The sequence below is a fragment of the Meleagris gallopavo genome, chromosome Z, assembly GCF_000146605.3.
Source record: "Meleagris gallopavo isolate NT-WF06-2002-E0010 breed Aviagen turkey brand Nicholas breeding stock chromosome Z, Turkey_5.1, whole genome shotgun sequence".
In the NCBI taxonomy this organism is placed as follows: Eukaryota; Metazoa; Chordata; class Aves; order Galliformes; family Phasianidae; genus Meleagris; species Meleagris gallopavo.
The window spans coordinates 29,318,886-29,331,730 of record NC_015041.2 but is presented as its reverse complement, the minus strand read 5'-3'; the positions used below and the strand labels follow the sequence as shown (position 1 = coordinate 29,331,730).

General features: G+C 36.7%; 1 protein-coding gene across 1 annotated transcript in view; it reads right to left on the bottom strand.

Moving 5' to 3' along the window:
* Window positions 1-12,845, bottom strand: part of CCDC171 (coiled-coil domain containing 171) — a 147,593-nt gene that overhangs the window by 121,674 nt on the left and 13,074 nt on the right. Inside the window, 1 exon segment of the mRNA XM_031557307.1 lies at window positions 8,994-9,140. Within this exon segment, the coding sequence (XP_031413167.1) occupies window positions 8,994-9,140 (147 nt within the window).

Sequence of the window (12,845 nt, the reverse complement as noted above, 5' to 3'; positions counted from 1 at the left end):
ACATGAAAATTTCAACAGGAACATCTCGCAATATAGACTCAAGTGCAAAAATTACCTTCCATCTTTCGCTACCTTGTACAAACATCTGTTTTTATACCAAACACTAGAATGAAAAAATTGAAAAAAGTGACTGCAAGGTTTTAATTACTTACTAATTCATAAGCTCATTTGACTACTAATGTCAGATTTTCTGAGAACCAGTCAAACTGAGAACTCTGTTCTCTGCCTTTATCTCATTCTCCCTTTGAATGAAGCAAGAAAATAATTTTCTGTTTGTTAAAAGGCACCGCAATCGTTAATTTATTTCTGCAAATGAGTACCCTGGGGAACAAAGAGACAGTCCCAATAATAAAAAAATAAAAATAGAATAAGTAACAGCTTGATTGAGGGTACCTGAAAGAATGAAAAAATGTACCAATCTAATTCTCCAAAACTTCTCCAAAATAGATTACATATGTAGTTCTTAATACAGAACTTGAAAACTAGAGCACATATAAAGCTGACATGATGGACGCTTAATTGCAAGGGCAAAAGGCATGGTCCAGAGGAAACTTAAACTGTCAGAAATACAGAAATTCATTTCTAAAAAATTCTGAAACAATGAGTAAGAAGCGCCAACACATCACTCTTTTACTGTCTGAGAGTAGTTCCATTTAAAAAGACACATTTACAGATCGTTAATCTGCTTCAGTTGTCACAAGCTACTGAAGAACTAACCTGTAGAACTAGCATGCCTACAAACAGGAAGAACTGGGAAAACTAGTATTTGACTTGCGAGGTTAGGAACCTCAAATTCTCTTCTTGTTTTTGAAGTTCATCTTCTGTTTGACTTTTTAGACTCATAGCAGTAACTTCTTACAACTTCAATTTTTAAAACCTTGTTTAAATTAGCTTGCTGAAACTGCAGAAAACACAGACCTAGAGAGAAAACGAGTATTTACTTTCAACATCAGTCACTGTCAGGGACCAGGCAAAAACTACTTTCTTAGACTGCTAGTAGGCAAAGACGGTATTTGAACTACATTCTCTTCATGTCTTGAAAAATTCGTCAAGTAGACTTCAATCTTAGTTTACTAGTATAAGCAACTCTCTTGCAAAAATAATTTCAGAAATTTAAGGGCTTCCAGAAAAAATACACCAGTAAACTGGGGAAGTAATGAAGATGTCATCCAGTTTCTGGTACAAAAATTAATATTCTGTTTCCAGCGTTCTTTGATTTGGTTAATGCAGCTTCTGGTTCACCATATGGGCCTGATGGAAAGTGTGCCTGCCTGTGCAAGGGGGTTGCAATGAGATAATTTTCAGGGTTCCTTCTCACCCAAACCATTCAATGAAATAACTACTGTGGAGTGTTGAAAGGAGAGCTACAAAGATGGCGGAGGATCTTGAGAGCAAGATGTATGAGGAGCAGCCAAGATCCCTTGGTTCAGCCTAGAGAAGAAGAGACTAAGTGGGAACCTCATCACAGCCTACAGCTCCTTACAAGGGGAGGGGAAGGGCAGTGCTGACCTCTGCTTTCTGGTGACAGAGACAGGATGTGAGGGAGCAGCACGGAGCTGTGTCAGAGAAGGGTCAGGTTGGGAGTTAGGCAAAGGTTCTTCACCAAGACAAGTAGTCAGGCACTGAAATAGGCTTCCCAGACAGCAGCCACAGCAACGAGCCTGATGGAGTTCAAGAAACTTCTGGAAAATGCTCTCAGATGTAGGGTTTGTTTTCTTAGGTAGTTCTGTGTTAAGCCAAGATTTGGACTTGATGATCGCTGTGGGTCCCTTCCAACTTGGGATATCGATTCCATATATTTAGTAAATTTAAACAAGTGAGATGTCAGTAAATCAGAAGAAAATTTGTGGGAAAACCAAAAACTGCAGGAGGTAGTTAATCAGAAATTAGCATATAAGCCTGGCTAAACAACAGAAAGATTCATCAAATGTCACGTTTCAGTTAGAATACTATCTGGGATTGCTGTTTATCTAAATATACATCAGCCACGGAAATTGAACTTGGATTCCAAACTGAGACTAAAGAGGAAAAAAAATTCAAAAAAACCTCAAACACTTCATATAAATTTGTGTCTATTTTCCTACTGATGTCTCAAACAGGCTCTGCTAATCCTTATAAGCACTTCACTCCATAGTGCATACTGTTGTCATACCATAGCAGAGATAATGATCTACTGTACATTCTGTGGGAGAAAGAAATGTCAGGGATGAGTCTAATCTGTAACACTACATTAAAAACTCCGGAACGTGAACTGGGATGAAAAGAGGAGTTCCACATACCTTTCTGACAGACAGAAAGATGCAAACCTCATTTGAATTATGCAAAAGATAACAGCCAGTCTCCCTTTGTGTTCAAAAACTTTACACAATGCCTGTATACAAAGGAGATACATGAAAACAAATTCTAGAGAAAGCTTATGGATCTCAGATATCCAGATTACATTTTTTTCAGTTGAACGTTAAGCAGGAATATTTTCCATTTTAGCATGGACTATTTCTTTTTATTAATGTATCGCTAGGACGGATTGAAATAAGTGGGTTCTCCGGTGAAGCTTTTTTTCTTATGCAGCAGTGGTAACATGGTTATTCAGCAATATTCAATAGTGACAGAGCTCACCAATGACATTCATGTTCACCTGACATGCAGCAGATCTGAAGACAGACAAGTACAGTACTACACTGAACTCACAGAATTTCCAGCTTCCTCAAATACTAAAGCTGAACAAACGTAAGTCTCAATTTAAAGAACACGGATCTCTTGTCTATTTTCATGACAGCACAGATAGAATTGTGTCTTTTGAGAAAATGACTAAAGAAAAATGGCTAAGGAAACTTCTGTGCAGGCTTTAACTTATAGGCAACCACGCTGTACGATTAGACTAAGCCCTTACTATTCAGACACTTTTTCCATTATCCTTTTATATGTAAATGCTAATGAGGAGACATTTTCCATATGCTAACAGTTTGCAGTACCATTTTTCAAAGTGTCTGTGTGGCTTCCATGTTTCTCAGTTCCTCATCCTTACTGTAAGTACTGCAGTATGCATGAAACTGAATTACTCCTTCAGAATATACTGCCCAATATCCTGTATGTGTGCAATGCCACAGTTACTTAATTGAATCCTCTGACATTTGCACTCAGATTAAAAACTTCAGCAAACGATGAAGAGGAAAAAAAAGTACATTTCCAATAGTTACTGACTTCAGATGTGGTAGTGTAAGCCCATTTTTCCTCCTCTACTTCTATTTTGATAACTTCTACAAGATTTTTAGGGTACGAAGATTATTAGGATATTTACACATCTCTATGGCTTTAAGTACACAGCCCCTTACATGCAATGCTCAACCATGATATAGTTTTCAGGGAAGAGAATATACATCAGATCAGAATCATCACTCCATTTGTGTGCTTCCACATTCAGATTAAGATGTCACTTTTCCCAACTTAAAAGCATTTCCAAACAAATCCTAATTCAAATTAAGAAGTCAGGTCTAAGCACATCTTTGGGAAATATGCTGACCAGTTCCATCTACTGTTATAAATACTGGTCCTCTTGATCATGGTAAGGTGGAGCCATCTCCTGTCCAGATAATAAAACAACTTATTATTAACTATAAAAGTACTTAACTACAAGTAATTCTTAACCACTAAGGTGAATGTTCTTTCAGCTTTACAGAATGCAGTCTACACTATCAGTATTTCCTATAATGAAGTCCTATAAATGAAGAGTAACATATCTAATTGACAAGAGTCAATTAGACACCTGTGTAACACTGATGTGGGGGCTACAAAATAATCCATATGCTTGTCTCTAGGAAAAAAAGTCAAAACCAATAGAACTGTTAAACAGCTACAGCTCGGTTGCCTTTAGATAAAGTGCAAACCTACCCCAATCTGCAACTGATTTGCAATTGGCAAACTCATCTTAATTGCTCTCCTTCCTACAGTACTTTGAGGGGAAAAGGGTATCTCTTCTGAGTCTTATTCTCCATAGTTCATAAAATGCTTAAAAGCCCAGTCATCAACACTGTCACTTTATACATGCACAGACAAGATTTAAATATGACTTGTTACTAAATCCTAATAAGGTCTACAAAATATTCAGCTTTGGTCTGACAGTGAGTGAAGAGTGACAAGTCTTCAACCTTTGCTTAAATAACACAATAAAATGTTTTTGATAATGAGGAAGGTCCTCTGTAAAGTGCATTACATTAGTAAGCATGTCACTGAAATAACCTAAACTTTGGAGCCACTAAATTGCAGTGCTTGAAGGGCATATAAGACAGCTAAAATAGCTCAAATTCCTAGATATGAGCTGTGAGGATGTGCAGGTGAGTGTAGAGACACTGTGAAGTCGAGGCTTCAATACGAGTGAGCCATGAAGGAGAGTGCAGGCAGAGAAAACAAAAAGGACTTCAAATTTTAAGCAGTGGCACTGTTAACCTGCTGTGGAAAGTGTCCTTTCTCATACTGTTTGAAGCTTTATCAACTCTTTACTGTGAGACCTATATAACTTACCCAACACTGCAATTCAGTTAGTTTTGTCTGTTTACAATTTTGCTTTTATCTGAGATTCAGTTTCTCAATTCACTAACTTGAATACAGTAAGAAATTTAGTACATTCAAACTTTATTATTATGTGTACTTTATTATTACATATACTTACACTTTCTGTAAATACAAAGGTGGACCATCACTCAAACAAGTTTTCTTCCCAGTCATTTTCCCATTATAGCAGCATTACAAAGTAATGCAAGACTGCATGTTCAGCAGTGTACTGAAAGGTCTATATAGTTAAAGGAGGGGAACATAGAAAGACCTTCTGAAAGCTAAGGAATTGTTCTTAAAACGGCAATACACTCAAAGTATCAGAAATAAAATGAACCCAGTTATGGGACATTTTTCAAGACTCAAGAGAAAGGCTTTAAAACCTTGACAGATCCTGAGCTCCAACGTTCTGGGAGTTGGCAACCTCAAAAACATAAAACAGAAAATAGAGGATCACCACATTTCCATGAACAAGACAGAGTTTGAAATTTATGAAATAATAATTCTGTTTTTCATGATAAAAATCCACATTCCCCTCTCATTCCTTGTTCATCAAACAGCTTTCCTGGCAGTTTTTTCACAGCCAGACACATTACAAGAAACACTGTTTTTATATACAAACTGCTCTATATTTCCCAAGAAATCATTCTTCTAGAGTAGAGGAGCAAAGGGCAAAAATAAAAGACTCAGGTTCCAGAAAATTAACATTCATGAATAGTAGGATCTTGATGAGTTCAGTACAAATACATCAAGAATTTGACTAGTGAATCCTGGGCTAAAGAGACAGAACAATAACAAGGTTTCAACTTCAGTTTTTTTTTCTGGTAGAGTATGTGTTCAGAAGGAGCCCAGGCTCATGCAGTAATACACCACATTTGGTACTGCTGCAAGCTAGAACAGCTGTCTTGCAACAGAATAATGGTAATTTTCCACAGACTAATCATTCACATCAATTCTTACTCCAGAAACTAGAAATATACTCCGGAAACTAGAAATGTGTTCATTCAAATCATGTTCAGAATAATAATTGAGGCAGAATACCTGAGTAATATTAAAAAAAAAAAAAAGGAGGGGGAAGAAGGTTAAGAATTTTCTCCTTCTTTCTTTCTATTACAATGTAATAGATATAATCTTCTCTAAGAGTGTCAGAGACTTTTAAATTTTTCACTTCATTCATTACAGCAAAAAGTATTTTTTCATGGACTTCTCTCTTATGTCCAGTAGAGGGTAGTAAACAGCTTTGCAAACTCTGAGAAACTTCATCCTGACTGCAAGTGAAGAGGCAGCGTACTGCAAAAAATAAAAGGATTACCTTTTAATTGGAACAACCCTATTCTCCACACAAACCACCCTAAGATTATCAATGTCATCAAAAAACTATAGTATGCATTTCCTATTTAATGCCCACTTATATAATAAGGTAGCCTGCATAGGTATATAAATAGTGATAACTTCTGAGACCATTTTCCCATTTAAGGAAAATTTTAAAAAGCAATCCATAACATGAAGACAGATAAACAAATACAGGACTACTACATGAAAAAAAAAAACCTGTTTTCTGTTTGAGGTGTACTACTTCAAGGCTTCTGAATGAAATCCACCTCAAATATCAACATTATAGGTAAAAATAACATCAATAATTTAATCACAGCTTTAAATATAGGTTGGTTATCAGAACATTAACAGAAATACCTGTATTTCTAATAGGCAATACTTATTCCCATACAGTGAGGAGTTTAAAATTGACACAGGACCATGTGAAAGTATTACAGAACTCTAAGGAAACTTAAACATCTTGGCACATAGTGAGAACTACTGCTTAGACTTTACTGCCCTTCTTTAATGTCTCTTCCACAATACACAGGAAGAAAGTGGCAACTGAGAGTATGATGTACAGAAGCTATCATGGTACCAAGGCAGCTGCTTACAGTAGAGAGGAAGAAATTCTATACACAGCAATGAGCTTAAATCTCAACAATCTCCAGGTTTCACAGAAGCACCTAAGGCTATGTGGGAATGCAGCATGCCCTTGTAAAAGGCTATGGCCCTTTCCTTACACCAATTAGGAGGGAAACCAGTGCTCGTTTCCCCGTCCTTTATCAAACAGATCTGTCCTTGAATATCTCTGCATTACTTCCTTCACAATTTCCAAGGAGAAAGCTCTAGTAGCCACACTAAGTTGAAGATGAGCATATCTGGCCTTTTTTGTTGAGGTCCCTCCACTCTGCTTCTTCAGGAAGGAAAGATAATATCTCAACCTGATTGAGTTCCAAAATGCAAGGGAATAAGTAGAACGACAGATGTATAAATCAAAGAAAGGCTCTGAACAAGAAAGGCTGCAATTCAGACTTCAAGCTCTGTTAATACTAAACTGCTTCCCAGTATGCTTAATTTTTTGAGGACAGGAACATGGCTGATACACCAACTTAAAATAGGTTTTATCAGATAATCAATCAATTCAGAAATTTTGAATTGGTAGCATTTCATGATCACAGAAGAGGCAGAACAAACTTCTCAACAAACAGGGATGCAGGTATTTTGTACAGCACAGATAATGTTGCTGTCTCAAACCCTAGAGCTTGAGTCCACCACCCAGTGTGAAGCCTCCAGGTAGCAGTAAGCTAAATAAGATAACCAATAAACAGAAAACATCTAGTGCTTCTACTTCTTAAAGCACAAAGGTGTTTTGTTTGGTTTTTCCGAGAGATTCTTATTAATCTAATTTTAAGCACAGAATGGTAAGTTCTTTCTCACATCTACACCTTTGAAATTTAGTTTTATGATGGTGAGATGCAAGCTGACCAGAGCATATGCACTGCAGTTTAATTTACTTTTCACTATTCTTATACACACGGACTTGTGCTCATTTGATTAAACTCTCCTATGCAAGAGCATTTATCACATACCTTCCTTCCTTCATCGTTGCTTAAACACCTACACTTGAAAGTACCACAAGAATACTTTCTCTGTAGCGTAGATTGTTTTCTCACTAGATTATAAAGAGATCAATACATTGATTCTAATAAAACTTAAGCCATAATTAAGTTATCTTAGCTGATTTTGGTTAATAGATAGCATTCCATGATAAAACCACCTCCAGCACACAGTTAAATATCTGAGGAACTGAGCACATCCTTTATAAATTTACAGATGGTAAATACACCCAATTAAATTACTTAAAGAGAGAAACCATTGCCTGCCTTATTCTTCCTTTCAGCTCGTGATTTTTATGTTAATACCATATGTCCTTCAGTTACACCAAAAAGCAGCCTTCATGAAAGCCCTCTGAAGCAAAAATCTTTGTTTTAAAAAGCCTATTCAAATTTCATAGTACTTTCCTACCTGAAGGCAATTCTGTCTAGGCCAATATATGCACCTTGCAGTACCTAACAATAGATTTCCTATAGATCTCTGAGGGTACAAATGTCTACTTTGTTCATCAATAATCAGTGCTTTTAGTTGACGAGCTTTGATGTTCCCTGCAGTAATTTTCTTTTCTACTCCATCTTTACTGCAGTGCTCTAACTTTCTAGCAACCAATTCTCTAAATATTTTCTTTGCTTTTAAGGAGAAAAACAAGAACAAACACAACTAAAAACTGTTCACATTATTCTTAAGGACTCCTAATGTTCCAGAAGTGCTAATTTATGACTAATTTTCTAAAATTAGTCATAGAAAAGGTCTAAAACTATCTCTGGTAGGAAACTTACATCGTAAAGAGTCATCTGGTTTCTATGCTTTTTAGCAGTAACAAATCCTTTGTCAAGAATCTCTTGGTTCAGATCACACATTCAGACAGCAGTTACTATAAAACTTAGATGAACAAAATAATGAAACTTTGGAGAAAATTGCAAATAGCATTTTAGTAAAAGAAATACATTTAGAAGACACTAGTTTGAAAAGCTTAAGGTTTCTCAGTAACAGGTATCACTTAACACACAAACTAAAACTACCTTTAGCATTTAAGCACAGATAGGAGTGCTGTAAAACACCACTGTGATCTGCTGTTATGTTATTTTCTCTACCTAGTACACCATCTGGCACCTTTCTCAGCTATAGTATATTTTCCATTTCAAGTTTACTTATTCTAAAAACTTGTGCAAAAAAAATAAGAAACCCTAAGCAAAAAAGAACAGAGGATTTAAAAAAAAAGACATTACATGGTTAGAGAGAATGCAAAGGGAAGAAAGGTTTCCTGATCTCAGCCTTATTTTCATGCTCATTTAACCTTTTTCCATCTGCTCCTCAAACGTCAGTCTCAAGTGAGAAACACATAGCAAGTGGCATTGGTCTATTCAGTCTGCTCTGCAAAATGGATGTTCAACATTTTGTCAATTCTGTGAACAGAAATCACCAGAAAACTGAGAGGTTTCATCCCTCAAAAACAAAATTGCTCAGAGCTTCAGTGTTTCTTGAGAGGAATAGCAGTAAGCAAAAAGCATTACTTCAAGTTCTTTTTTAAGCAGCTCCTCTTGTTCAGCACTGTGTTCAAGCTTGTGTACATGACGAGTAAGCATTTCTGAACAGTCACGATGTTCCAGCTCCATATCTTTCATCTTCTTACTTAAGTTTTGCAGTGCGCTATTCTGCTTCTAGATAATAAAAAAAAGAAAAAAAAGAAAAAGAAGAGAGAATGAAATAATGCTTTTATTAAAGTATTATAATAATAATGAAGAGTTTAAAAAAGGAAAACTCTGGGGACAGAGACTGAATTACCATTTATTAAAATCCAACCTGTCAACTGAGTCACTTGCCCAAGAGCATATAAGTTCGTCATTCACCACCAGGCAAAATGCTGATTCAAAAATCAGCATAAGTATGACCTTCTGCGCTCAAAGTAAAAACAAAGACAATTCCCCACAGGAAACTTTAAATAGTAAAGGGCTACTCTTCCAACCTCTTCTACCATCCTCCCAAATGTCAGTGGTGGAAGGAAAGCATGCAATTGTACTGGACAAAAGGTACATAGGGACAGGAAGTTTTATTTTGCTTTGGTTTTAATTAGTAGAACTTGAAATCAAATCAGACATCTTTAGAATTGGTTACTTCCATAAACTTAAAATGTTCATTTTTGCTAATATTACAAAGACATTTGTCCAGAAATTGAATTACTTTAAACAATTATGTATGGGATCTACAAAGTAGCTCTCAATAAAGATGCAGTTCCCCATTCAAATTTCTGCATTCCGTAGACGAGAGAAGGTACGGAGTGGGATAATTAATAGCACGGCTGGACTCCACAACTGCATGGAGTCAGTGCTACCTAATCCACTTCTGCAACACAGCTGGCTGGGAGAAAAGTAGTCAAATAATGAACTCCTAGTAGTCTAACACATACTTAAGCTAGAGATCACAGAAGTCTCAGAATTAATAGCTTTAGTCTAGTGAACAGGAATAAGCTTTCTCATAGCCAGGATCAGGAAGAAGCTATAAATCCAGTGATTTAGTTGGAGAACCTTTGGAGACCTAATTTGTTAAAATGGCTTTCTGTGCAAAACACAGAAAGACTCCATTAAGTCTTCTTGCTCATTTAATCCTATTCAATATCATGGCAAGAGACGTTTTGTGAAAATAAACCAGATCTATTCAGTTGGTCTGCACACTCTGCTATTATTTCTACATCACATATTCTTGTTCCGAGAAATTACTAATCATAAAGCATATCCCTAGCATGGAGAAAGAGAAGGACAAAATGAATTATTCATGTAGAATGATTTTTTTGAAGAATGAAGTCTGACGGAACCACATTTACACCTGAAGACCAAATAAATACAAGTTGTTTCCAAAGTCTAGAAAAAGATTTCAGATGTTCCCCTGAACTGAAGGTAGAAAGTTTTGATCATTCAAACATGACAGTAAGGAAACCATGGCCACTCTAGGATGCTAAGTATTACGAACTGCTAATTAAAAGTAAGTTTATTTTGCCTCTTTGTTCATGTGCAGGCACTATCATTTGACTTTTTTTTGCATCCCCTGAAAAAACAACAAGAAACATCTGCGTAAAACATGAATTAAGAATGGAAACCTAGAGTAAATACAGTGCTGCAAATAACAGCTCTGGAAATGTCTTCTCCCACCTGTATCAGGACTCCCACTACAGAGCAAAAAAGAAAAGTTTAATACACAATTACTCATACTCTCTCCACAGTGAAAAGACAAATATCTGTATCTCTTCGGTACACCTTTGAGATGTTAACAGAAATAAGCCAGGAAAAATATGAATTAAATAAGCAATATATCATTTATATGTAGTGGAAAAATACTGTGTCAAGATTTAAAAATATTTCATACTGGAAATGTAGTTGACATCAGTCTACAACTAACAGTAATACATCAAGCTAGCTATACAAGTCAGTATGAGTTGTAGGATGTCATAACCTTAAAAAAACATTTTAGAGATTTTTTGACTTCTCCTAAGTATGAAACTGTACCACAATAGCCCAAAAGTCACCTGCCCTTAGAAACTACAAGGAGAAATATTTGACTATGTTAAAAATATACACATATGCTCACATAGCATGTACAAACTATGCACACACATATAAACATCGCTGACTATTTTTTAATGTCTGTATAAATAATGCGATTACACAAGTAATTTAAGAAAAAACTGGAGTGTTTCTGGAAAATAATATTATCTTCTGGCTAACCACAAGGTGATGCTATTGCACCTATTATTAAACTCCAAATCTTTCTCACCTTATGAAGCAGATGGGCTGTAAAGTATAATAAACAGACACATCAAAGAGCCTGTTACAAATCAGACAGGATTACTTTCCCTCCAGTCAGTGTAACCTTTATGAATTTCAGCAAAGCTTTTGATACTGCATCTCACGGTATCCTTCAGGACAAAATGTCTAGCATACAGCTAAAGATAAATGTAATCCATGGCTGAACAAGCAGTTGATGTGTCAGGCTCACAGTTATAGTGAATGGGTGATTGGCCTTCAAGCTGGTGGCCAGTAACTAGTGGGGTTCTGCACGGCTCCATTTTGGGGTCTGTTCTCTTAGATCTTTTCTTAAATGACTTGGATGTAGGAGCTGAAGGTATATTATGCTAAGTAAGCTCGCAGATGACTCCAGATTAGGAAGCAATGTTGACTCTTGAGTAGAAAGGCCTTGCAGAGAAATCTTGACAACTTTGAAGGCTAACAATCACCAATCACATGGAATCCAACAAGAATAAGTGCTAGACTCTGCATATGAAATAGGACAACCCTGAATTTATGTACAGTCTAGGTAACAAGAAGCTGAGGAGCAGCTCCATGGAAAGGGATCTGGGGGCTCTGGTTGACAGCAAGTTGAAGATGAGTCAGCAGTGATTCCCAGCAGCCATTCCTGTACCTTAGGGTGCATCATACCCAGCACTGACTGAGGGAAGAGACTTCTCTGTGGTGATGCAGCCTCATCTCAAGCACTGAGTGCAGTTTATAGAGCACCACAACATAAGAAAGACATTAAGTCTTTATAAGAGAGTATGTAAAGGAAGGAAACAATGCCATCATATATATGGTTTGAATATGGGGTAGAGGCAGGAGTTGGGACTCAGTGATCCCTGTGAGTGCCTTCTAATCCACTGGAGATGTATCTCAATAGGTTAAGCTGACTTCATCTTCATGCCTCAGGATTTCCACAGCCAACTTCAGAATCACACTTTATTAGGTACAGCTTTTCCAAGAAGGATTGGCATGCATACTTACAATCTCTTTAATCTGTGTAAAGTAAGACCAAAAGTAAACAAAATCACACAGTGCTGTGATCTTCCTCCACAACCAGGTCTCTCAAGTGTTAACACAGCAATACAGTGTCTCACGGTTTTAAGACTTTTGTTATTGGTATTCCACATCATAACATCATGTAGTGCACTGGGAGTTAAAGAGTTAATGCTCCAGTTCTATGGATTGATAGTTCTGAGTACCTGGTTCTCAGAGGAGAACAACAACTACATATCCCAGAAGACTTTCACTGTTCCATTTCTGTTTTCTATTTAGTAGGAAAGATAAAACGGCTTACAAATCACAAGACTGCCCCTTCTTTCAGTGCTCATCTCTGCAGTGTGTGCTCCCTACCCATCTCGTCTTCATTATTACAGTAAGACCTTCCACTTTTGGACACTCTCATTTTATTTGATTTACACAATTCCAATTATATTGTAATATATTGTGTTATCATGCATTCTGCCATCATATTTAGTAAATTAGTTTTCTCCCTTAGCTCATTGCTGCTGTTTTGTTTTCAGGGCCATCTCCATACCTTTTAACCTCCACCCCTGTCTCGGGGTGGGGGGGTTGTGGGTC